Genomic DNA, 23259 nt, shown 5'->3' with positions numbered 1-23259 from the left:
CTGATGAAACACATTCGCGGCCGCCGATCTGCTCCGGACGAAGAGATGCACAGCTGGGTAGAATCACGGTTCCATAGGCGACCACCAATTTTTTTCCAAGAAGGAGCCGATGGTCTTGTCTCACAGTAGGATAAATGTATTAACAGTTATGGCAGTTACTTCTGACACAATAAAAAATTTACTTATTTTTTCCACCTGTCCCTTTTTTATTTTACTGCCTCTTGTCTTACTTCTTCATACGCTTCTGTTAGGCAATTATTTTAGTTCATCGTCGATAAACGTAAACTCAGAATTTTCATTTGACTGTCCTTAATAAATAAATGCTTAGAAAATTTCTACCTGTGTACATGTAACAGGATACTTCAGTACCCCTACTTCAGCTTCATCCACGTCAAGATTCGATTTCGAACCAATCCGTGTGGGGCAAAACTATTAGAACTGCTGTTTTATGTGTTTTTACGAAGTTTCAGAAAGTTGAATACTCATAAGTACAATGTCCCAGTCTGCTGCATATTGTTGTTCTTTAATTTGTATAATAAAGTCTAGTCTGTTCTCAGCTCCTCCTGATGTCAGTGATGATTCGTCTTCATCATCACATGGATGCTATTGACACCCGTAGTCCATGGGTGGCAGGTATTTTTTTAATCACTTGATGGACTCCATGTGACATTAAAAAGAAACCTTCGGTGAAGTCTACTAGATTTTAATACCTTCAGTTCAAATGACATTTCAAATAACTAATGATATGGCAGAAAATAATTAGTATTACTACTCGTTCCAAGGGCTGTATAATGAATATGAGGAGTATTCTTTAAATAATATCCAATTTTTAGTAACAAGAAAAATACTGTAAATGTCGTTAAAATCTTTTTGTCCATGTTCTATCACTTCCGTCTACTTTGCAACATTTCCATTGTTGTTCACACATTTGTCATACCACTCAACAAGTTTTTGAATTCCAAGCTCTAAGGCCTTTGGAGAAACCCAGTTCATGACTGCAATTTTCACTTCTTCACCACTGTTGTACTGTTCATAAACGAGGAACTCCTTCAAATAACGAACAAGTGAAAATAACTGGGTGTAGAGTCTGGAGTGTATGGTGCATGATGCTGTTGTTCCCATCGCAAAGATATGATTAGATCTTGTGTTGGTGCAGAAACTTGTCATCCTGCATTGTCGTAGAGCAACATTACTCCAGAAAACAGTAGCTCACATCGCTTGCTTTGCATGGCACGCCAGAGATTCTTGCAGTCAAGAATCTAATTATAGAGCGTATTTCGCAGTGGGCTGGGTGTTTCACTTTTTTTAAATATTATATAATTATATACCTCTGACCACAGTCAGAGACGATACGGCAGCAAATGGCGTCAAAACGTGCAAAAATCATTTCGGGATCACACGAATTTATATAAACACTGCGTCGACTGCGTGTCATTATTACGTTCATTCATAAACGGACCATATCTATAAAGTACCCTCGTACAATAACCTGTAGTAATATTTGTTTACAGAGAATGATAAATAAATATACTTGTAAAATACACAAAATAACTTATCTAGCAGTATAGTGTATTTATAAAGCACATTAAATGCCTTAAAAATCAGTTACATTACGTAATAAATCATACAGTATGTGAAAGAAACACTTCTTTATTTTAATTTTTACATGGTGCCGATGAGTTAGTTTGGAAAACCATAGACAGGGGTGGTACCGAACGCAGTTGCTCAAAATGCCGGCGAATCAGGCAGAGGAAGCTTTTTGTGTGCTACAATTTTTCGGTTTGCTAATCGGCAGTGAGTGTTCTTGAGGCAAGTTCCACAAAACGTTACCAGTTTACAGCACCATAGTGAAGTGGTACAAGAAATTCGAATAGTATGGTTGCTTGAACGATGCAAAAGTTCGGATCGACCGGAAGTATCAGAACAGGTAATGGACCTTGGGAGCTAGCGCAGGATTGAATATACCTCAGCCAACAGCGTGGAAAATCTTTCATAAGTGTTTCAGAGTGGAGTCCTACAAATTCCCAGCTCCTGCAAACCATAAGCAATGACGGCAGACAGCGCCTAGTGGTCGGACCGTATGACTGGAGATAGTCAGGTTGGTACCTCACCTCTGTCCGGAGCGTCTCCAGACACATCTTCGGCCTGTAATCTCTATGACTGGAGTAGAATTGTCCTGTGACGAGTCCTGTTTCGAATGAACCCCGATGACGAGAGTTTCATTTCACAGCAGGACTCCTTTGGTTGTCATCTGCGGCACCTTACAGCACAGCGGTACGTCGACATTTCACCAAGATAATACCCACCCACAGACGGCGAGAGTTTCTACTGCTCGTCTTCGTGCTTTCCAAACCATGCCTTGGTAAGCAAATTCTCCGGATCTCTTCCCAATTGAGAACGTTTGGAGCATTATAGGCAGGGCCATCCTACCGGCTCAGGATTTTGACGATCTAACGCGCCAGTAGAGCCAAATTTTGCACAACATCCCTCAGGAGAACATCCGACAACTATATCAACGTTGACCCGAGTAACTGTTTACATAGAGGCCAGAGGTGCACCAACGCGTTACTGACATGCTCGGTTTACGAAGCTCTTTCTCCTGAATGAATCATCCAATTTTTCTGAAACTGTAAGCATTTGTCTGCAAATCACATCCGTTCGGATAATTCCTTCGTGGTATGTAGTTTCTTATTTTTTCAGTTATTCTATTTTATTTTATTCGTGTCTTAGAGTATATATAAGATTCTATGAGGAATCTGCTACACTCTGTAACGTGAACAAGTAATAGGATGAAACAGGGGTAGGTAGCCACAGCGGAGAGATGACCAAGAGCTGCAGCTCTCCAACTAACCACTTTACAGAGCTGCCGATCTGTTGACACCGAGTGTTTGTCGCGCGTAACACGTTGATGCTTCCCCTGACTCTTATTTCAACAAAGATTAAGTATTTTTCATGAGTTTAGTTTCTAACACATTTTAATACTATACAGCATGTCAATACTTTTCCATTTTCCGGCAAGTTTGACCGAGAGTACTTACAGAAACTTACATTTCAGGGCTTTATGGATATACTTGCATACCATCATGTTGTTTCTTTTCGCATTCTTGTCCACTATGCACCATGTCCGATGACTAGCCATGGCAGTCTCTCCTTGCCAAGTGGGAGGGATGGCCACACCATCTTTGGGATAGTTAACCAACAGTAAAACTGGGTTTATTTTTCAGTTTTGGTAGGAATTAATTTTTTTGTACCCTTGCCAACGAAGCCGTTTATTTCAGAAAATAATGGTACCTAAAGATCATAAAATGTATTTTTCACTAAAATAAATTTAGCGTTTAACATTGCAATTTTTTATATTTAATTATGAGATTTACTGTCTATTAACATTTTCATTCTCCATACTATCATCTGAATTACACTCATATTCTTTTCTTCTCTTGGTTCCAATTCCTTTCTGTCTTGTTTCTTTTGTGGACTTTTAATTGGCAGTTTCTGCATTGCAGATTCTCTCCTTACCTATTTGCACTAAGGATTTTGCAGTATTTACACTACATTTTATTCCCAGTGCTTCAAAACATATAGTTTTCTTGTTACATTATCACTGAAGCAAAAATTACATCATAAACAAAACGTCTGAGGTTTGTAAAGTGAACAAATACACTATTTGGTAATCGGGTCCACATGACAGAATCTACACATTCATTTAAATTTTGTGATTTTCCATGAAGACATTTCTTCAACAAAGTATATTTACAAAGATGTCTAAGTATAAGTGTAATTTCATTAATTACGGCAGCAGGTAAAGATTGTTAGTGGTCATATGTTGCAGTTCTCCTGAAGTTGCATAAAGTGTCGGGATCATTTGGGGAAATAAAATGCTGAGAATTTTCATTTTTGGAAAGCTTGTGCAAAAGATAGCCCACGAGGCTTTCTTCATGTTTCCTAAATTCCCAGAATTTGTTGTTATGGCCAAGGTATAATAATTCTGTAATCTATATATTTCAAAATTTGTCAGATGACATTTTCGGCCTATCTTCTTACCATTTTCTAGTCCTATTTTTGACTTTTATTTTAATAATCTACTCTAGCTGGAACTCATTTTCTTCTGCCCATGCATAATGCATTAAAATTTTTAGATCAGCACCACAGAGTTATTGTTCACATGTCCCGTCATAAGCCTTGCTGTCACTGCACCCTCAGTGCTGTGTGTGTTTAACACTACTATTTAACACTGAACGATTAAAAATCCTAAGAACTCCTGCTACTTCCATCCACCACTTGAACAAGCATAATTATTCTGACTGTTTTGTTCATCCTCTTTCTCAGTTCCTCTGCCAAAAGTTATTCATTACTTGCTTAAAATCCGTACTTCAATGAGTCATGCAGAAGCGGAGGGCGAAGGAGAAGAAAAGTGGGATCATTCGATCGAGTAAACATTTTGTATTATTTTATAATATTTCACAAATACTAATTTATTATTTTTGTTGAATTTGTTTTAATAACAATTGAGTTGGCTTACGGATATTCATGATGTATGTGCATATAAACGGTCCGCATACAAATACTGCAACGTTTTGAAGGGCGAAGTAAACCCGGATTCAACCTTCTATAATCATGCAGATGTAATTCCTTACGGTATTCTGAGTGGGTGAGTGGACTGAACTGCCGTTTCCCTTATTAGCCGGTTACCTTATTCTTAGCACCCATGGGACAATTCCGTACGATTTCCATTCGCTTCATTTATTTTTTTTTTTTTTTCAGATACAGCAGCGTCATGAGCCTGTTAGGCAAATTCTGAGCTAGCGTTACGACGGGGTACGGGGAACACTGACATGACTATCTGGACCAGAGTCACCTCTCTCCGTTGTGTGACTCTTTCTAACAACATTTTGTTCAGTGTAAATCAGAGGGCAGCACAGTCGTTTCGCGATGCAGCCCCGCGCAACTGATTCGTGAGCCAGATAGTGTAGATTCACTATAAGGAAACTGCCCAGACATGTCCTCTCTCCTGCTGCTCTCAGATTTGCAGTTCGTTTCCGACGCCACTTACAACATTCAGACACGCATTTTACAGCACCTCCTTTGTTGGCGACTTAGTTCTTTCCTATTCCTCATATGACGTTTCTAAACTCTGGTGACGTTCCCGAAATGAAGTACGTGATTTGAGTACTAGTAGTGTACCTATGTCGACGATGATGGCATCGTCTGACCACATCCTTAGGACGATGGCCATATTCTGAGGAAAGTACCACTTCCTCAGGACTATAGCCACTGAGTCACTCTGCATCTTAGGAGGCAGACGTGCTGTTATACAATTCAGGTAATCCACCACTCTTTTGTCAATGAAAGACCGACTTCAAGCACTCAGCCCGCATCTAATTGACTGCTTGTTATTGGATAATCTGAATTTGCACACAATAAAAGTTAGATGTAATGTAACATTAAAGACTCTGTACGTTACAATATAAAATTGCTCCCTCTTTATACCACAATATAAAATTGCTTATAATTACAAGTCTGTTTTTCATACCAATCATATTAATTGTATTTACTGCATCAGTTGTCATCATATGCTCCAATTTTTGTGCTTTTGATTTCTCTTTTAAAAAGTATGTCAAACGTTTGTAAATTTTATTGAAAGTCACAACTATCTTTTATTCGCAGGGAGGTAACACGTAACTTGGTGGATAACTTCTATGGTCTAACCCCACAAGGCCTTACCTAAGAGCACTGCTACATTTAGCCATCCGTGGTGGCCGAGCGGTTCTGGGCGCTACAGTCTGGCACCGCGCGACCGCTACGGTCGCAGGTTCGAATCCTGCCTCGGGCATGGATGTGTGTGATGTCCTTAGGTTAGTTAGGTTTAAGTAGTTCTAAGTTCTAGGGGACTGATGACCTTAGAAGTTAAGTCCCATAGTGCTCAGAGCCATTTGAACCATTTTTTTGCTACATTTATGACAGCCTTTAGAAGCAATTCAGTTACCTCAGTGGGAGCAGCAGCCGAAAATACCTCGACGTAGACAACTACTTTCTCGTGAAATTAATTAATTTCACTAATACATTTCTTTTATAAAATCTTGTTCGTGATTCGTAGTTCAAAACAACTGTCCCGCTATCAGGAGAAGAGTCGCCACAAAACTGTTCCCTCACAGCACAGGCTTGTCTTGCAACGCATTTCATGTCTTTGGGAGTCGTCTGTGTTTCTCCTAGAACTCTTTCTTTACTTTTTTCAGAGATAAAATTTCAAGGTTGTTAAACCTGGTGAGCTTGCGGGCCATTTTGTGTTCCTCGAACGACCAGTTAAAGTTCTGTTAAGAACGTCTGTATACACCTTTGAAGAATGTGCAGGACATAAATCATGTAAATACCCAATGGATTTGCTTATGTGCAATGGGATGTTTTCCAATAACTGCGGCAGTATATCTGTTATAAGCTGTAGATACTTCTGACTACACAGAGTGCCATCTACAAAGAAGGGCGCAAATCTAGAAAGCCCGCACCCCAAGTTGACGGGCAAAGGTCGTTGTTTATCCACTTTCCAGGCAATGTGAATATTCAGTTGATCAGTAGTGCATATTGCGATGTTTGATTTGCTCATAGTTTGTAAATGACGCTTCACCTATAAAGAAATTCTTGGATAGACACACCATATCCCTTTACAGTTTGCGTAGACACTTTTCCAAAAGCTGAATTACCATGACGCTGTTGATCATGGTAATTGTGGAAAGGGTGACATTTGTGGGAATGCAGTATTTGCAGAACATGCCTTGTCTGATCCCACTCGCATGTTCATGCTGCGTCATAGTCAAGTGTGGATTTACTGTTACTGCTGATAAAATGTTACTTGCGTTAATCTTATCAGTTGCTGTTTTTTTTTCCTTTGGGTTTATATTTTTCCTCACATCACGAGTTTCTTGATTTTTTAATAAATTTTGAAACGATAAATTTTGTGGGATTGGCACGATCACATTACCTTTCAGCGTACAGTGTCGCCACTACTCTGAAAATTAGACAACATTTGCCACACACGCAACTACTTTTCGACAGCCGCATTCATTGTAATAGTCTGAATGGCTTCACACGTGGTTTGACAGAGTACAGTGTGATTGGCTCCAAGCACACAGGTACAGCTCTGACCAGACTTGATTTATGTAATTTTTTATATATTCTGCAATAGGTAGACATTGTGGGACGCTTCCTCCTGATGGCAGGGCAGTGGTTTGTAGCACTGTCATCTTGGTAGTATTTGGTGAATTACGAGAAATGTTATGTCTTTGAAGTCCTCTTAAAAGGCTGTTTCCAATAGTGCAAGGAAAGAAAGTTCCATTAAAAAAAGCATTGTCGGTATCATAATTGTAACTGTCTGCTTATAGTACCTTATTAATTTACTTTACTAGTCAACTCATTGGTCTAGTCGTTTGGTGAAGTTGTTTAATATAGAGATACTTGAGAAGACAGGCACAGGTCAATAATGAGGGGAATTTTTATGTTTTATCTTAGTAGAAAAAATGTTCCAGAAAGAGTCATGTGAATAATTTGGCACTGCTGTATGTACTGCAACCAGGGGAACACGTGCCATTAACAGTGGACAGCTGATGTGGCAGTGAGAATGCTGCTGCTGCAAAAGAGAACATGTCCAAGCCAGATATAGATTGAGTTTATGTTAGATATCTACTACACAGGGTGTAAATTTGAAGTTGACAAACCAGAATAACTTCACACAAAAAAAGTGTATAGTCCAAAGTTGATTATTTTCGAGGGGGACATTTGCTGGTGGTAAAATTAGCCAGCCATCTCAGTCCGCTGGGGGAGGGGCGGGAGGTAACTTTAAAGTTTCAAACGGGAACCCCCATTTTGTATTGCAGAATTAAATTCCACATAAAAAACTACGTACATTTTGTCATAAACATTTGTTTTGATTCTTAGTAGTTGATGCTGTAATTCAAGAACATTCGTGTTCTCATTTTTGCATGGAAAATGGTTATGACTGCTGCAAGTCGTCAGCGCACAGCTATTGTACTGACCGTTCAGCGAGCGTCCGTGCCTACACGTTATAGGGTACGGCCTCCCTACAGCAGAACTGTCGTGCGTATCTGTAGTGGCCTAGGTAGGGCAGTGTCGTGGTTTTCAAATTGTCCTGATATGACAATGAGTTCAACTCTTGCAGCTTCAGCTGTTACATTAATTCCAGTAAAATCATAGTGCGTGTTCAACAAAATGTAGAAGACAAAAATCAGTTGAGGAAGGAGATTCCACTCAAACAGCGCGTATTCAAGAGCATGGTTATATCCACAATCTATGGGTTAACAAAATAGTATTTGTGTGTAACGGTTACACCAGCAGTGACGTTGAGTAACGAAAGTGGTAAGTAACGAATGCTCTGTAACGGCAATCTAGCTCAACACTATCAAATACGTACTGTATAAAATTTGGTCGTTACTTCTCTAACCGTACTCAAGACCTGGAGGAGCTTAAAAGCCTGCATTTCCGACCAATAGTCCCTTGCCACTAGGTGCTCCAATGTCGCTTGCAAAATTTCACGCTAAAGGCTTGAACAAATTATAGTTCACCTGAAATATTGAAGGGTGTGCACATTATGGAAGTACGTTTTATGTAAAATGACAGTTTGTTTGGTGCGTTTGACAGCTTATTTGGAATGTTTACCACTACGAGCATCTTCGCGTGACTGAACGCATCAGTAGTACGTATCCTTTTGTTGAGTGGAGCCCTGCGAGCGAGGAAAGTTGTTGTCGGCCTGGAATAGAGAGAGTGAGTAGCTTGGATGGCGGACGAGCCGCCCAGAGAACGGAATTTTATCTGAGATGCTCCGTGGCATGTAGGTGAGGACTAAGAATAAAAGATGATACGATGTGATTTTGTTGAGATATGACACTTTTGGAGAAAGGCAATTTTTCATTTTACTGCAATCGCTACCAGAGTAATTATTGTAGTGTAAATATTTCATTGTGTTTAACAATACCTACGTGTTGGTATCCAGGGTGAAGTATAAGTCATGTGTCAGTATACTAATTAATTTCTCTCACCATTATTAGTTAAAGATATTTCTCCTTAAATGGCAAAGAGTAATGTCACATAATTGAAATATTGTGGATAAAGATAATTATTGCGATATACGACAGTGCTGAGAAGAAGTTGTTGTTCATGTTAGTTGGAGTTTCTTTTCTGTCTCATTAAAATGATTAATTACAATTGCACAATAATTTCCTTTTGTCGTTTTTACATGTATCCTGAAGCTTACCTTCACACATTAAGTGAAAGATAGATTTGGCCAAACCTGGATTGTCACGCCTTGCAGTACTGCGTGGACAGTGAACCGTATTTTCAGAAAGATAACGAAGGTTTAATTTAGGAAAGTAAGATAAAGAAGTTTCCTGCCCAGTCATTTATTACAGATTATGCAGTTCAGACTTAACATTCTTGCTGTGTTATCCGCCACACAGGTAAGAACCTACTGTAGGGCTTAAACAAACCTTCTGAGACAAGAGGAGCAACAGTATTCATTAGCAAAATTTCATAAAACCAGTAGATGCGTTTTCCTAACAGTGCATATTTTCGATACGTAACAGTTGCGAGTGACCGTTTCACGAGAAAGCCATTCTGATAACCGTTCTTTCCATTTAGTCTCATTTACAGCTAGTCAGATGCAGAGTGAAAATCTCATTCTAGATGCAGTTTACTTTAATTGGTTATCATACACACAGAAAGTAATTTGCAAAGCTATGTTCACGTTCAAAAGCAGGGCAGTTGAGGCTACTCTAGATCAGAATAAGTAATCGTAATTTAAAGGCAAAACGTAATAGTTTCATTACATACATACTGTTGCAACAGTAATCTCATTCAGAAAGTTTCAGCCTCTTCCTGTCTCCCTGCAGTATTTGTGAACGTAAGCTGTAACAGATATTCCAGCTGGACAGTGTCTGCAGAATTAGGGACAGGGGGAGGCCACAAAACGTAACACAGTGGCAGAAAGTCAATTAAATAATGTATGTAGTGAACCATAAACACAAATGAAGTCCGACACACACTTTACAGAGACGGGCAATATCAATCCACAATGACAAATTGTCCACAATAATTGCATGTCCGCCAGGGAATTATAGGTTTATAAAATAAGAATAAAGAAGATGAATAATAAATTCGTCTAGCCTCTAGGGTTTTGCAATTCGTAAAAAAAAATAAAACAATAAAAAAAATCGCTGGAAACAGCTCTGAGGGCAAAAGGGGAGACATTGTTTGACCTTGAGGTTGAATGAGAAGGGTTGCATTTGCGGCAGCTCTTACCAAAATAGCATCGGTGTGTGGTCGGCTCGCAGAGTAGAGCGCAGTTTCGGTGATCGCGGTAGGCGTGTGCATCATCTGTCAACGCGACCTACTTGCTACCGTGATTACTCTTCACCCGTCTGACTCCATAAGGTGAAGGAGACGACACCACGCTACTAGTTAAGGTTCAAATGGTTCAAATACTAGCTCTGAGCACTATGGGACTTAACATCTGAGGTCATCAGTCCCCTAGAACGTAGAACTACTTAAACCTAACTAACCTAAGGACATCACACACATCCACGCCCGAGGCAGGATTCGAACCTGCGACCGTAGCAGTCGCGCGGTTCCGGACTGAAGCACCTAGAACCGCTCGGCCACCGCGGCCGGCTACTAGTTAAGATGGCGGCAGATATGCGCGCCAGTGTTCACGTGCAATCCATTACCATCGATGAGAGCCTGCATCAGACTGGGCTGGAGAGCGTGTCACCGTCAGCTTTATTGCTTATGTGGTGTGCGTCTAGCAGCAAAACATAGACCCCGCAGCCAACCTCCTGGAGAGAATGCTCTTGGGTTGTCCACTATGAATTTGCGCCACTCGAGTAAAGTGAGATTACAGGTCTTCCTTGGCGCTAGGGTGACCACGAAACATATTTGAACTCAATTGCCCTCTTTCTTTCTTGGGACTTCCCTTAGTAATACACTGAGGTATCGAAATCATGGGAGACCTCCTAATATCGTGTCGGACCTACTTTTGGATGGCGTTGCGCAGGAACTCGACATGGCTTGTACTCAACAAGCCATTGGAAGTCCCCTGCAGAAATACCCAGAATGTTGTCCACAGACTGTACTCTCGATTATGTCCTATAAATGTTCGATGGAAACCATGTCAGGCGATCTGAATGACCAAATAATTCGCTCGAATTGTCCAGAATATTCTTGAAATCAATCGCGAAAAACTGTAGTCCGGTGACATGACAACGTTGTTTGACAACATGAAGCCCATGAATGGCTACAAATAGTCTCAAAGTAACCGAAAATAAACATTTCCAGTCAATTCTCGGTTCAGCTGTACTAGAGGATCCAGACCATTCCATGTAAAGAAGACAACACCATTATGGAGCCACATGAGGTTGCACTGTGCCTTCTTGACGGATGTGGTCCATTAATTCGTGGGGTCCTCGCCGGAATCGAACCCTACCATCAACTCTTACCAACTGAAATCGGGACTCGTCCGATCAGGTCACGGTTTTCCAGTCGACTAGGGTCCAATCGATATGGTCACGAGCCCATGAGGGGCGATGCAGGCCATGTCGTGCTGTTAGCAAAAACACTCGTTTCCGTCGTCTGCCCTCATAGCCCATTAACGCCAAATTTCACCGCATTGTCCTAACGGATACTTCCGTTGTACGTCCCACATTGATTCCTGCTCTAATTTCACGCAGCGTTGCTTATCTGTTAGGACTAACATCTCTACACAAACGCCGCTGCTCTCGGTCGTTAATTCTTCATCTACGTGGATACTCTGCAGATCACATTCAAGTGCTCTGGCAGAGTGGCAAGTGAAGGCCATCGGCAGCTGTGTTGTTCGTAGTGAGAGGTAATGCCTGAAATGTGATATTCTCAGCACGCTTTTGACACTGTGGATCTCAGAATATTGAATTCCCTAACGACATCCCAGGCACCTAGCTCCAAATACTCTTCCGCGTTCAAAGTCTGTAAATTCCCGTCATGCAACCATAATCACGGAAACCCTTTCACATAAATCATCTGAGTTCAAATGACAGCTCTTTCAATGCACTGCCCTTTGATACCTCGTGTAAGCGATGCTACCGACATCTCTGTATGTCGATATCGCTAGCCCACAACTTTTGTCACGTCACTGTATGCTTGGTGGGTATCAAAATTTTTCTGATCCGATGCTTTTGTAACACGTTGGTAGGTTTAAACTTCCGAGGAAAACTGAATTTATGGGAGAAATTTGACCATTAAGTTTTCCAACTCATTTAACACGCAAGCAGTCGACCCGCGGCTGAGGTCCCTGGATTCGATTATCTCCTTCTGTGCGAATCTGCAGATGAATTTTATACAGGGCGAGACAGGAGGAAAGTACATGCTTTGTGGTGTAATAGTACTAGTGTACTTAACAACAAACGTCATATGGTCATACATTCTGTTCATATCGGTTTCCGAGGATTTAACGAAAAAATGGGGAACAGGACAAATGTCGGTGATAGTAAATACGACCAGCAAAGTAACTGATTATGGCAGGAGTAGAGAGGGTATAAAATGTAAACGGGCAATTGCAGGAAAAGAGTTTCTGAAAAACAGAAATTTGTTAACAGAGAATATACATTTTGGTCTATTGTTTTCTTTGGTTGTGTACATTTTCTCAGAAAAGATTTTCAGAAAGTCCACAGTCAATTTCAATGCTTTCTGCAGCACTTCCAGACAGCTGCTGCGTTCCTCATCTGAGCCCATTCATGCGGTCTTTTACTTGACCACACGGATGTAAAATAAGGGAAGTTCCTATTTTGTGTCGACCCAGCCCTTGTAAGACGTAACTCTTAAGCCAACTGTACAAAAATAATGGAGTAAGATCGGGTGACCTCGTTAGCCACAGCAACCGATCCAACCTCCAGGATACGTTTCAATGAGTTACTGTGTAACTGACCGTAAGGAATGCGCAGGAGCTCCGTCTTGCTGAAAGTACATCTGACGTTGTGTTGCCAAAGAAATATCCAACAAGTACTATGGTAAGAGATACAGATTCTGAAGTAAATAAAGATACCGTACTCCATTAGGACGGTTATCTAAAACTGGCTCGATGAGTTGCACGTCTATAATATCCCACCACACATTCACTGAGACACGTCGTTGAACATTTGTTTCCACAGTAGGGTGCAGATTTTCATTTGCCCACTAGTGAGAATTCCGCGTGTTATTAATGTATTTGGGGGTATATACTGACTTATCAGTGAAGAGAATAAGTGTAATGCAGCGTTCATTGACAATAATACATTGACGTAATTTCTTTTGTTTGGAATCATCTTCTAAATACAGATGTTGCACACTCTACCGATGATACAGGTGAAGACCTTGCTCAAATACTGTTCGCATTATTTGTGTATGTGATGTTGTGGGTTGGCAGGAGAGCCAACACCGACCTGAGAGGAAGCCGAAAGGCACGCGTTTTAGCTCACGCAGGCTGGCGTGAGGTCTGGAACAGGACAAGGAAATTAGACTGTCGCCAAGAAGGACGTAGCTGTTGGATTACTTAACTTTAATCCGTAAATGGTAAACGTCGCTCTTGACGGTACATGTTTTACAGCATCAATAGCAACTGGTAATGGCGCCTTGCTAGGTCGTAGCAAATGACGTAGCTGAAGGCTATGCTAACTATCGTCTCGGCAAATGAGAGCGTAATTTGTCAGTGAACCATCGCTAGCAAAGTCGGTTGTACAACTGGGGCGAGTGCTAGGAAGTCTCTCTAGACCTGCCGTGTGTCGGCGCTCGGTCTACAATCACTGATAGTGGCGACACGCGGGTCCGACGTATACTAACGGACCGCGGCCGATTTAAAGGCAACCACCTAGCATGTGTGGTGTCTGGCGGTGACACCCCATTCCTCCCACGCAAATCGGCGGACGGTTGTGGCATAAGGCTTCCGCCCGCCGTAAGGAGGACCCCATGTTGACGTATGCGATGAGGTGGGGAGCCTAACAACAGGCGAGGCTGTGCCGCCCGCACCCTGCCATTCGGACCGAGGGGAGCTAGGAAACGCCTGAAAACCTGCTCCAGGGTGCACGCCAACATGCGGTGTATGAGACCGTAGAGAGACAGGAGAGGTCGAAGGGCACCCGACGGGCGAAGACGACCTATGGTCCGGAGCGGGCAAGAGTTCCATGTGGAGGACCACTGGTCACGGGAAGCGACCGGCGGCGCGTGACCCAGGGAGGCGCCCGGCGGTTGCAGCGACGCGTCCACTGCGGGCGTCGCCGGCGGGAGAACAAGCGGTGGCGGCGCGTCGCCATGGGGCAAAACGGAAGGCAGCGTCGGTAACACCTGGGGCTGAGGCGAGCCAGTAGATGGGTCCCCACGGCGCTGACCGGACGGCACCGTTGCTGAAAGCATACGGGGAGCGGCAGATCCCGTGCGATAACAGAGGCGCAGCTGATTGAGATGCCGACGCACCTCACCAGAGGCCCCCAAAACCCGATACATAGTGCGGACGAGGCAGCGAAGAATGCGCCCTTCGAGCCAACGCCGTGAACCTCGATAGTTGCGGTAGTAGACAAGATCGCCTGGGGCAAAAGCAGGTGTCTGCCGCTGCACAGGAACCTGATGCGACGGATGTAACAAAGACATCAAGGTTCGATAAGTGCGACCGTGGAGCAACTCAGCCGGCGAGCGACCATCTCGGGGCTGAGAGCGATAAGAAGACAAAAAGAGCAATAACGCGTCCTGCCGAGAATGCGACTCTTGCAACTTCACATCTGTGACTTGAAAATCGTGACCAATCGTTCAGCGGCAGCGTTTGACTGTGGCGAAAACGGCGCGGACGTCAGATGTTCAATACCACTGGCCTTGCAGAATGACTGAAATTCTGCGGACATGAATTGTGGGCCATTGTCGGAAACAATAGTCTGTGGAAGACCTTCAATGCAAAAGATAGCAGATAACGCTTGGATGGTGGCAGATGACGTCGTGGAAGACATCCGGACAACAAAAGGAAAATTACTGAATGAATCTACCACAACCAACCATCGAGCATTCCAGAATAGACCAGCAAAATCGATGTGTAAGCGTTGCCAAGGGGAAGTTGCTTTTGGCCATGCAAAGAACTTCCGCGGTGGTGCTGATTGTTGTTCGGCACACACCATGCAAGGAGAGCACATATTCGTGATCGCGGCATCGATTCCGAACCAAGTACAGAGCTGACGAGCAAGTTGTTTCGTTCTCACTATACCCCAATGTCCTTGGTGGAGAAGCCGTAAGACAGAGGACTGTAACGAACGTGGGACCACGACCCTGGACTGATAATTATCAGAACGCAACAGCAAAACACCACATCGTACAAAAAGTCTCTCCTTGTGAGCAAAAAATTGGCGAACCAACGGATCCCCGATCCGTGACTTTGACAAGGGCCATTGAGTAGCAAAAAAACGCAAAACGGTAGCAAGGACAGGGTCAGCAGCTGTGGCTGCAGCTACGCGACGAAAATCAATCGGAAACGATTCGACCACGGCATCGGTTTCCGCATCAATGAACATGCAAGCAAGTTCGGAAGAATCGAATGCTCTATCCTCAGCAACAGGCAAACGGGACAACGCATCGGCGTTTCCATGCTTAGCAGTGGACCGATACAAGATATCGTAGCGGTACTGCGAGAGGAAAATAGACCAGCGAATGAATTTCTGCGCTGTACGTGGAGGTACAGGCTTGGTCGGATGGAAAAGCAATGTCAAAGGTTTGTGGTCTGTGATGATGGTAAAGTGACGACCATACAAGAAATCATGAAACTTAGTAACACCAAATACGAGAGCCAATGCTTCTTTCTCGATCTGTGAATAATTTCTTTGCGCAGACGAGAGCAATTTGGACGCAGAGGCAATAGGGCGATCGTGCGAACCATCTTTGTGCGCAAGCACAGCACCGATCCCGAAATCCGATGCATCTACCATCAACAAAAGGAGCTTCCAGGGATCGAATGGCGTAAGGCAAGTATTGGAAAGCAACGCCGATTTCAACTGGCGAAAGGCGCGTTCGCATTCCGTCGTGCAGACGAACGGGACACCTCTACGGCGTAAGCGATGAAGCGGAGCTGAAATGGAAGAGGCGTGGGGAACATAGCGATGGTAATAGTGAATTTTGCCCAGCACACTCTGTAGCTGCTTCAAATTCTGTGGCGAAGGCAAGTCTTGTATGGCACGGAGGTGCTCTGGACTGGGATTTATGCCTTGGGCATTGAGTCCATGTCCCAGATAGGGTAAGACACGAGCAAAAAACACACATTTGTCCTTCCGCAAGCGAAGACCATTTTGTCGCAAGACCTGAAATAATGTTCTGAGATTGACTAAATGTTCTTCTTCCGTCTTTCCGGAGGTCACAACATCGTCCAGATAGTTTGCTGCAGGAGGGATCGACGCACAAACAGTTTGTAGATATTGCTGAAACAATGCAGGGGCGGATGCACACCCGAATGGCAGTCGTTTGAATCGATACAAACCAAGATGCGTGTTAACCACCAAAACGCGTTGGGATTCTTCGTCCACCGGCATTTGCAAGTACGCATCTGCTAGGTCCAACTTAGAAAAATATTTATCCAGGCACAGTTTGTCAAAAAGATCTTCCGGGCGGGGGAAAGGAAATGTTGCTGTCACTAGTTGTGGATTCACTTTTGCCTTGAACTCCACACAAAGTCTCAATTTTCCGGAAGGTTTTGACAAAATTACTAAGGGTGAAGCCCAGAGAGAAGCCTGCACACGTTCAATTACACCTTGTGATTCCAAATCGTGTAATGTTTTTGCGACCTCATCACGCAATGCGTGGGGAACATTGCGCGCTCTGAAAAATTTCGGTTGCGCATTGACTTTCAGTTCCAAATGGGCTTTACAGTCTTCAGCGCAACCGAGGCCCAGTGTAAAAATGTCTGCATATTCTTTACATACACGAGAAACACTGGCTGTAGGCACAGTCTGGTTCACTGATAGGACCTGATTTACTATAGACAAGTTAAACAACTGAAATAAATCGAAACCAAACAAGTTCATTGCAGCAGAAGAACGAAGTACGTAAAATGACACAAGTTTTGTTTGTCCCTTGCACTGTCCTAACACAGGGATCACTTTACCTAAATAGGTACTTAACGTAACATTTGCAGCACGAAACGGAGGTGTGCCCAGCAGTTTGTAAGTGTCTTGATTGATCAATGAAACTGCAGCCCCGGTATCGAGCTGGAATGGTATCACTTTGTCGTTAATGTCCAAGTCCACAAAAAGTTTATTGTCCTGCTGATGACAAGAGCGACTGTCTTGTGCAATGTGAACTGACACTGGTACAAAATCACTTGTGACTTGACGGGAGTTCCGGCGATGTCGACTTTGTGGGACAAACACAGTCACTGTTAGCGAGAGTGGCACTGGGTGGAGTGGCATGAACTATATGAATTTCCATGGGCAAAGGGTCACGGGCCTGAGTATCCTTGGTTCGATTCCGATTCCGGCGCGAAGCAAAGGGCCTGGAATGGTTTTGAGCTTCCGATCAGCTTTTTATGGCAAACACTTTGAACATGTTCTTTTTTATTACAGAAAAAGCAAATAGCTTGGCGTGACGGACAATTCTCACGCGAATGTCTAGTAGCAAACCGCGGGCATGATTTTAGCACTGAATTTGCTTGCTGGTGCGGTACACGTGGTTGAGAGCCAGGCGACTTTGGCGCGGCTGGGCGCGAGGACTGTTTACTGTTCCGTGCAGCTCGCCCGGCGGGCCGGTTAACCTGACACATGGGTGGCGAAGTTTCAAATGATTCCTGAGCAAAGTCAAGTGTGTCCTGTCGATCCTATATGTCCATCACTTGTTGGAGGGAGGGATTGACTAGTTTCAAAATCTGTTCCCGTATACGAACATCAGAAACGTTCTACGCAATTGCATCACGCACCATAGTATCTGAATAAGGGAGTCCACATTGACACTCAAAAGCACAATCCCTAGTAAGGCCTTGCAAGATTGCAACCCACTCCCGATTAGTCTGAGCTGCCGTACGTTTTGTATGAAAGAAGGTATACCGTTTGGCCACTACATTGACTGATTCTTTGAAATATGCTTCTAATGCAGACAAAATTTCGTCGTAGGACAGAGTTTCTATGTCGCGTCGGGGAAATAATTTGACTATCACACGGTACGTGGTCACCCCGACGGAAGATAATAAAAAAGGCTGCCGCTCGTTACCTTGAATTCTGTAGGTGGCGAGATGGAATCCAAATTGGCGTGACCACTCCGTCCAGATTTCCAGTGCAGCATCAAAAGGAAGAAAAGTTGGTGCAACAGCGTGTTGGTTAGCTCTGGAGCGGCGGCCGCCGCATCGTTTTGCATTGCACGTTGACCCTGGACGAGCTGTCCAAGGGCATCCAGTAAGGCCTGCGTCTGCTGTAAGCGATAAAATTCGGACAATACATCTGGAGATGATGGAGAAGCCATTACACAAGTAAATCAGGGCAGTATAGTTACGAACGCAGTGTGGCCTCGTCGCCAAATGTTGTGGGTTGGCAGGAGAGCCAACACCGGTCTGAGAGGAAGCCGAAAGGCACGCGTTTTAGCTCACGCAGGCTGACGTGAGGTCTGGAACAGGACAAGGAAATTAGACTGTCGCAAAAAAGGACGTAGCTGTTGGAATACTTAACTTTAATCCGTAAGTGGTGAACGTCGCTCTTGACGGTACATGTTTTACAGCATCAATAGCAACTGGTAATGGCGCCTTGCTAGGTCGTAGCAAATGACGTAGCTGAAGGCTATGCTAACTATCGTCTCGGCAAATGAGAGCGTAATTTGTCAGTGAACCATCGCTAGCAAAGTCGGTTGTACAACTGGGGCGAGTGCTAGGAAGTCTCTCTAGACCTGCTGTGTGTCGGCGCTCGGTCTACAATCACTGATAGTGGCGACACGCGGGTCCGACGTATACTAACGGACCGCGGCCGATTTAAAGGCAACCACCTAGCAAGTGTGGTGTCTGGCGGTGACACCATATGTGGAATATCAATCTGTGCTACTGTTCTTCTAGAGCTTGTACCTGGGCTGCGACCTAGCAATTTTCAACTTCACTACGATCTTGTTGAGTGGGACATTCAGATTCAACATGTAAGATGCTTGCCATATTACCTGGCCGTTAGCTGCTCAGAAGGCGGGGTGTGGAAGGGCACAACAGTTACGATGAGGTCGATGGTAAGGGGGGGACGGGGGGACGGGACAGCGTGGTAGGGGATGTGTTGTTCCACGGCATAAGCCTTCACACAAACCCCTACAGCGCAGAACTTGTAAGCGAATATGCAAAAGAACGTATTAACAGATTATACCAGAACGACAAATAATTCGACAAGTGAATCGTTTATTATTAAAAACACAATGGTTTCTGGATTAGGCAGAAACTAGATCAGAGAGCGATTTATTTTAGCCTGTCTTGTACATTTTTTTTTCTTTCTCTTGCTGCCATGTTAAAATTATCGTCTTTCAGCAAAACACAGCGGTGTTTATACAATTTCACGTCACTAACATGCTAATGCAGCTGCTATTGCGATATAATCCTGAAATAATCTACTATTAATAAAATAATTGAGGACAAGTGAACGTCAGCAACTTATGAAAAGCTCATGCTCAGTATAAAAATAATAGTGCGATACCTTCATTTGTGGTGTTACAAAGTCCATACTAGTTCTCATTTCACAAACTGTCGGTAGCTCTTGAAAGAACTACAGTAATCCATAGAAAAAATTTATAGTCATTCGTTCATCGCAGTAGATAAAATTACACACGTTAGCTATGTCGAAAAATACTCTCCGCTTTCTGTGCTGTCATTTGCCAAAAATTCGTTTCGGAATCACAAACCGTTTATGAGATCTGAATGATGACGAGAATATTTCACTTCTACTCTCCTTCGCCTGGACAATCGGAACTAAGTGCACTGCAAACAATCCATTTTCTCGAGACTGGCTATCGATATAGATCTCTTCTCAAGTTTGAAGATAAATTCAATACATTAGCTCCATTTTTTACGCAACAACATGTGAGCTAAGACGCATCAGACGCACACTGAATTTTCATTGCAAAGTATTCGAATTTAGCACAGTACTTTACTAAATACAGGAATATCTCAAGAACTATGATCTGTAACAAAATAACAGGCAGTTCATCATGAAGCTGACGAATGAGGCTATGAGGTGTGTGAGGGTAATTTTTTTTCACCGAATAGTTTCTTTAAAATCGTTTGAGAAATGTTACAGTGTCACTGGCGTGCGCACACTCCATTCTCGCGCTGTAGCTGAGGAGATCAGAAAACGTTTCGTTCGTAACGGAAGAAGCGCTCACAACCATGTAGGTGATAGGTAACTGAGGCGGCCGTCCCTTCGGGACGGACAAGTGTACTTGCCCAGCGCGAAGAACGAGAGTGTGTTTCTTCCCACTGTCCAAGTAATCCTGCACGGGCTCTACTCTGGGAAGCATACCACTCTAACCCACTTTGCTATCTGGAACTCTACGATTAGAAAATAGTCATCCATATTCCTGAACAGCGGCTCTAGCATCCCCATTGCAAAACCTATAGACAAAGATTATGTTACTGTACTCCTCATGTGTGAAGAACTGTGGCGTTTTCAGTATGCTGACCTATACTGTTTTGACTGTACATGTAACAACACTGTAGTACACTGGTGCAGCCATTGTAGTACTAAAACGTGAAGCAAACAACGTGTACACTTGCAGAGTAGGTCACCTCACCACATACAACTGAAGTGCGGATTGAAATGGTCTGTAAAGGCGACACTACGTAGCCTGATGTCGTTCGTTTATTTTCGGATGTGAGTGCTGGTAAAGAAGGACCTGCGACTGACGCCTGTGATTTTCAAACAGCTGCATGTTGGATACAGTTAAGAAAAGGTCACATGTTCATTTGAAGTTTTTTGTTCAGAATCATCGATACTACCACCCCTCAAAATATTGACTCGCCGCCTCTTCAAATGGACGTGAAACACCTCAAGTTTATAGACCCGTATGTCGCACGCCCAGATGCTGAGCTCTCACTGCCTCACGAGTGCTGGTGTGGTTTCAGGGACGCGCAGTGTTCTCCTGGTACGACGGCGTGCTCACCGCGGACCCCGGCTACCTGGGTCGCGTGTCCCTGGTGTCTCCAGACGCGCCGTACGGCCGCGGCTCGGTCAACCTCACCTCCATCAGGGAGACGGACTCCGGCTGGTACGAGTGCGTCGTCTTCTTCCCCAACCGCACGCCGGCGACCAGGCCCAACGGCACCTGGTTCCACCTCGCCGTAGAAGGTACGCCTCCGTCAGTGTTACCTAAGCGCTATTTGTGTCCGCACACTGCTGCGCCGGAGTAGTGCTGTGTTTAAGTACTACTCGAACTGCTGGAGTAGGTTTTATTGAAGTTAGAAAAATCTCGTGTTCTGCTCAATCTTCCGATCAAGCCGCGATCTAGCTACTTTCGTTAGTATTATTACTAAAAGGTGTCTTAGCACTTTAACGTACTGTAGACTTTAATAATATAAATAACTGTGAAACATGGATTGTAAAATCTTGTTAGGTGCAGCTTATATGTAACCACAGTAAATAGTAAATAAATAGAAGATAGCAATAGAGGGCCGCGGGTGATAGCCGCGCGGTCTGGGGCGTCTTGCATGGTCCGCGCGGCTCTCACCGTCGGAGGTTCGAGTCCTCCCTCGGGCATGGGTGTGTGTATCGTCCTTAGAATAAGTTGGTTTAAGTTATACTAAGTAGTGTATAAGCTTAGGGACCGATGGCCTCAGCAGTTTGGTCCCATAAGACCTTACTACAAATTTCCAAATTTCCGTAGTAGAGGATTCAGTCCAGCTCTAGACTTTTCGCTCGTTCTGCGATATAGTGACTTCTGTTGATACTGTCGCCACGACGGGTCTTGCTGCTATAATATATTCTCGATTACAGATGCTGTCAGTTTCGTGGGACTTATTTCGTTTATTACGGATTTAATGTTTCATTAATTTTCTTCTTGTTTCATTTGCGGATACCATCCTGTTTCTTGTCTCACTAAAAGCTGGTGACGTTTTCATCTGTTAGTCTAATTTGGTTGGGTACAGTGATCGAAATATCCATATGCAACACACTTGGCACATTATTACTATTTCTCAAAACCAAATGAAATGTTGTGCCGGTTTCAGAGTCGAGTAATATTTTTCAAACGACAACATTTTCGCCTTTGACTAGTAGCTTTACTTAAAAATCAGCGTGAATGGTTACATTTACATACACTCTGATTCTGTATGAGAACTTTTATTCCAAATTTGGTTAAATACAGAAACAGTTTGTGAGAAGGTGCAATTTAATGCTATTTCCTCCGGTGTTTTACAAAACTCTCAAATTTTAAGCAGTTATACGTTGTTGTTATGACTAGTTCATTGTTTCCGTGGTATCCCTTTTGTTCCTGCCACGAGAACAACAGAAGATTATGAAAGAGATCCAAACAGAAATGTCAAAATGTTGGTCGTGTAAAAAATATGAGGAACATGACGCGCCTTGCCAACCTATAAGATTTTACTTTCAATTCTTCATTTCTTGAAATCATCGCAAAATTTGCAAATTGATAATCCTACGACACTAGACATTTTATAAGCAGCAAAAATTAAATGAACTCCAACATGGAGCCTAATACTCCTGATCTACGCAACTTTGATTCCACTGCATTCCCCTGAAACTTTAATAAAGACAGTATACATTTAATCAGGTATCTCCTGTCTCGGGAAAGCATTTTATGGTTGAAAGATGCGTTGGATTCCGACTGGTGCCTAATAAATTTTACACAAGAACATCGTTTGCTGCCCTCAGCTCTTTCAAAAATCCTGCCACATATTCAATCTCCATTTATCATACCTAAAAGTACTTCATTTCCAATTGTCAGAGGAAGTACTTTTGGAAGAAGAATCCGTGGATCTAAATTAATTTCGATGCACCTACTTCTCTGTATGGTACATAAAGTATATTAAAACACATGATGTCAATTTCCGTCCGCTGTATTTGGTAATATAATACCCTTATACTCGTCGCCTCCTATGATAACACAGCAGATGATCAGAGAAAGAATGCCGCAGGAAACGCAGAATTCCTCGCCAGTTAACCGATTATTCGGCACTGCTTTAAAGTTCCTGGAAAAAATAATTCAGTGCGTTGTTTGCCAAGTAAATGCGGTTTCCTGTGTGTAATGAGATGTCTATATTCATTA

General features: G+C 43.3%; 1 protein-coding gene across 1 annotated transcript in view; it reads left to right on the top strand.

Annotated features, from left to right (window-relative positions):
• The window catches only part of LOC126092195 (protein borderless), a 478622-nt gene that overhangs the window by 322717 nt on the left and 132646 nt on the right, over positions 1-23259 (top strand). The window contains exon 4 of the mRNA XM_049907679.1: positions 21101-21323. Coding sequence (XP_049763636.1) covers positions 21101-21323 — 223 coding nt within the window. The remainder of the gene's footprint in view (positions 1-21100; positions 21324-23259) is intronic.

This window comes from Schistocerca cancellata, chromosome 7, assembly GCF_023864275.1.
Source record: "Schistocerca cancellata isolate TAMUIC-IGC-003103 chromosome 7, iqSchCanc2.1, whole genome shotgun sequence".
Classification (NCBI taxonomy): domain Eukaryota; kingdom Metazoa; phylum Arthropoda; class Insecta; order Orthoptera; family Acrididae; genus Schistocerca; species Schistocerca cancellata.
Note: the sequence above shows the minus strand (reverse complement) of the source record. Positions and strands in the feature narration are given on the sequence as shown.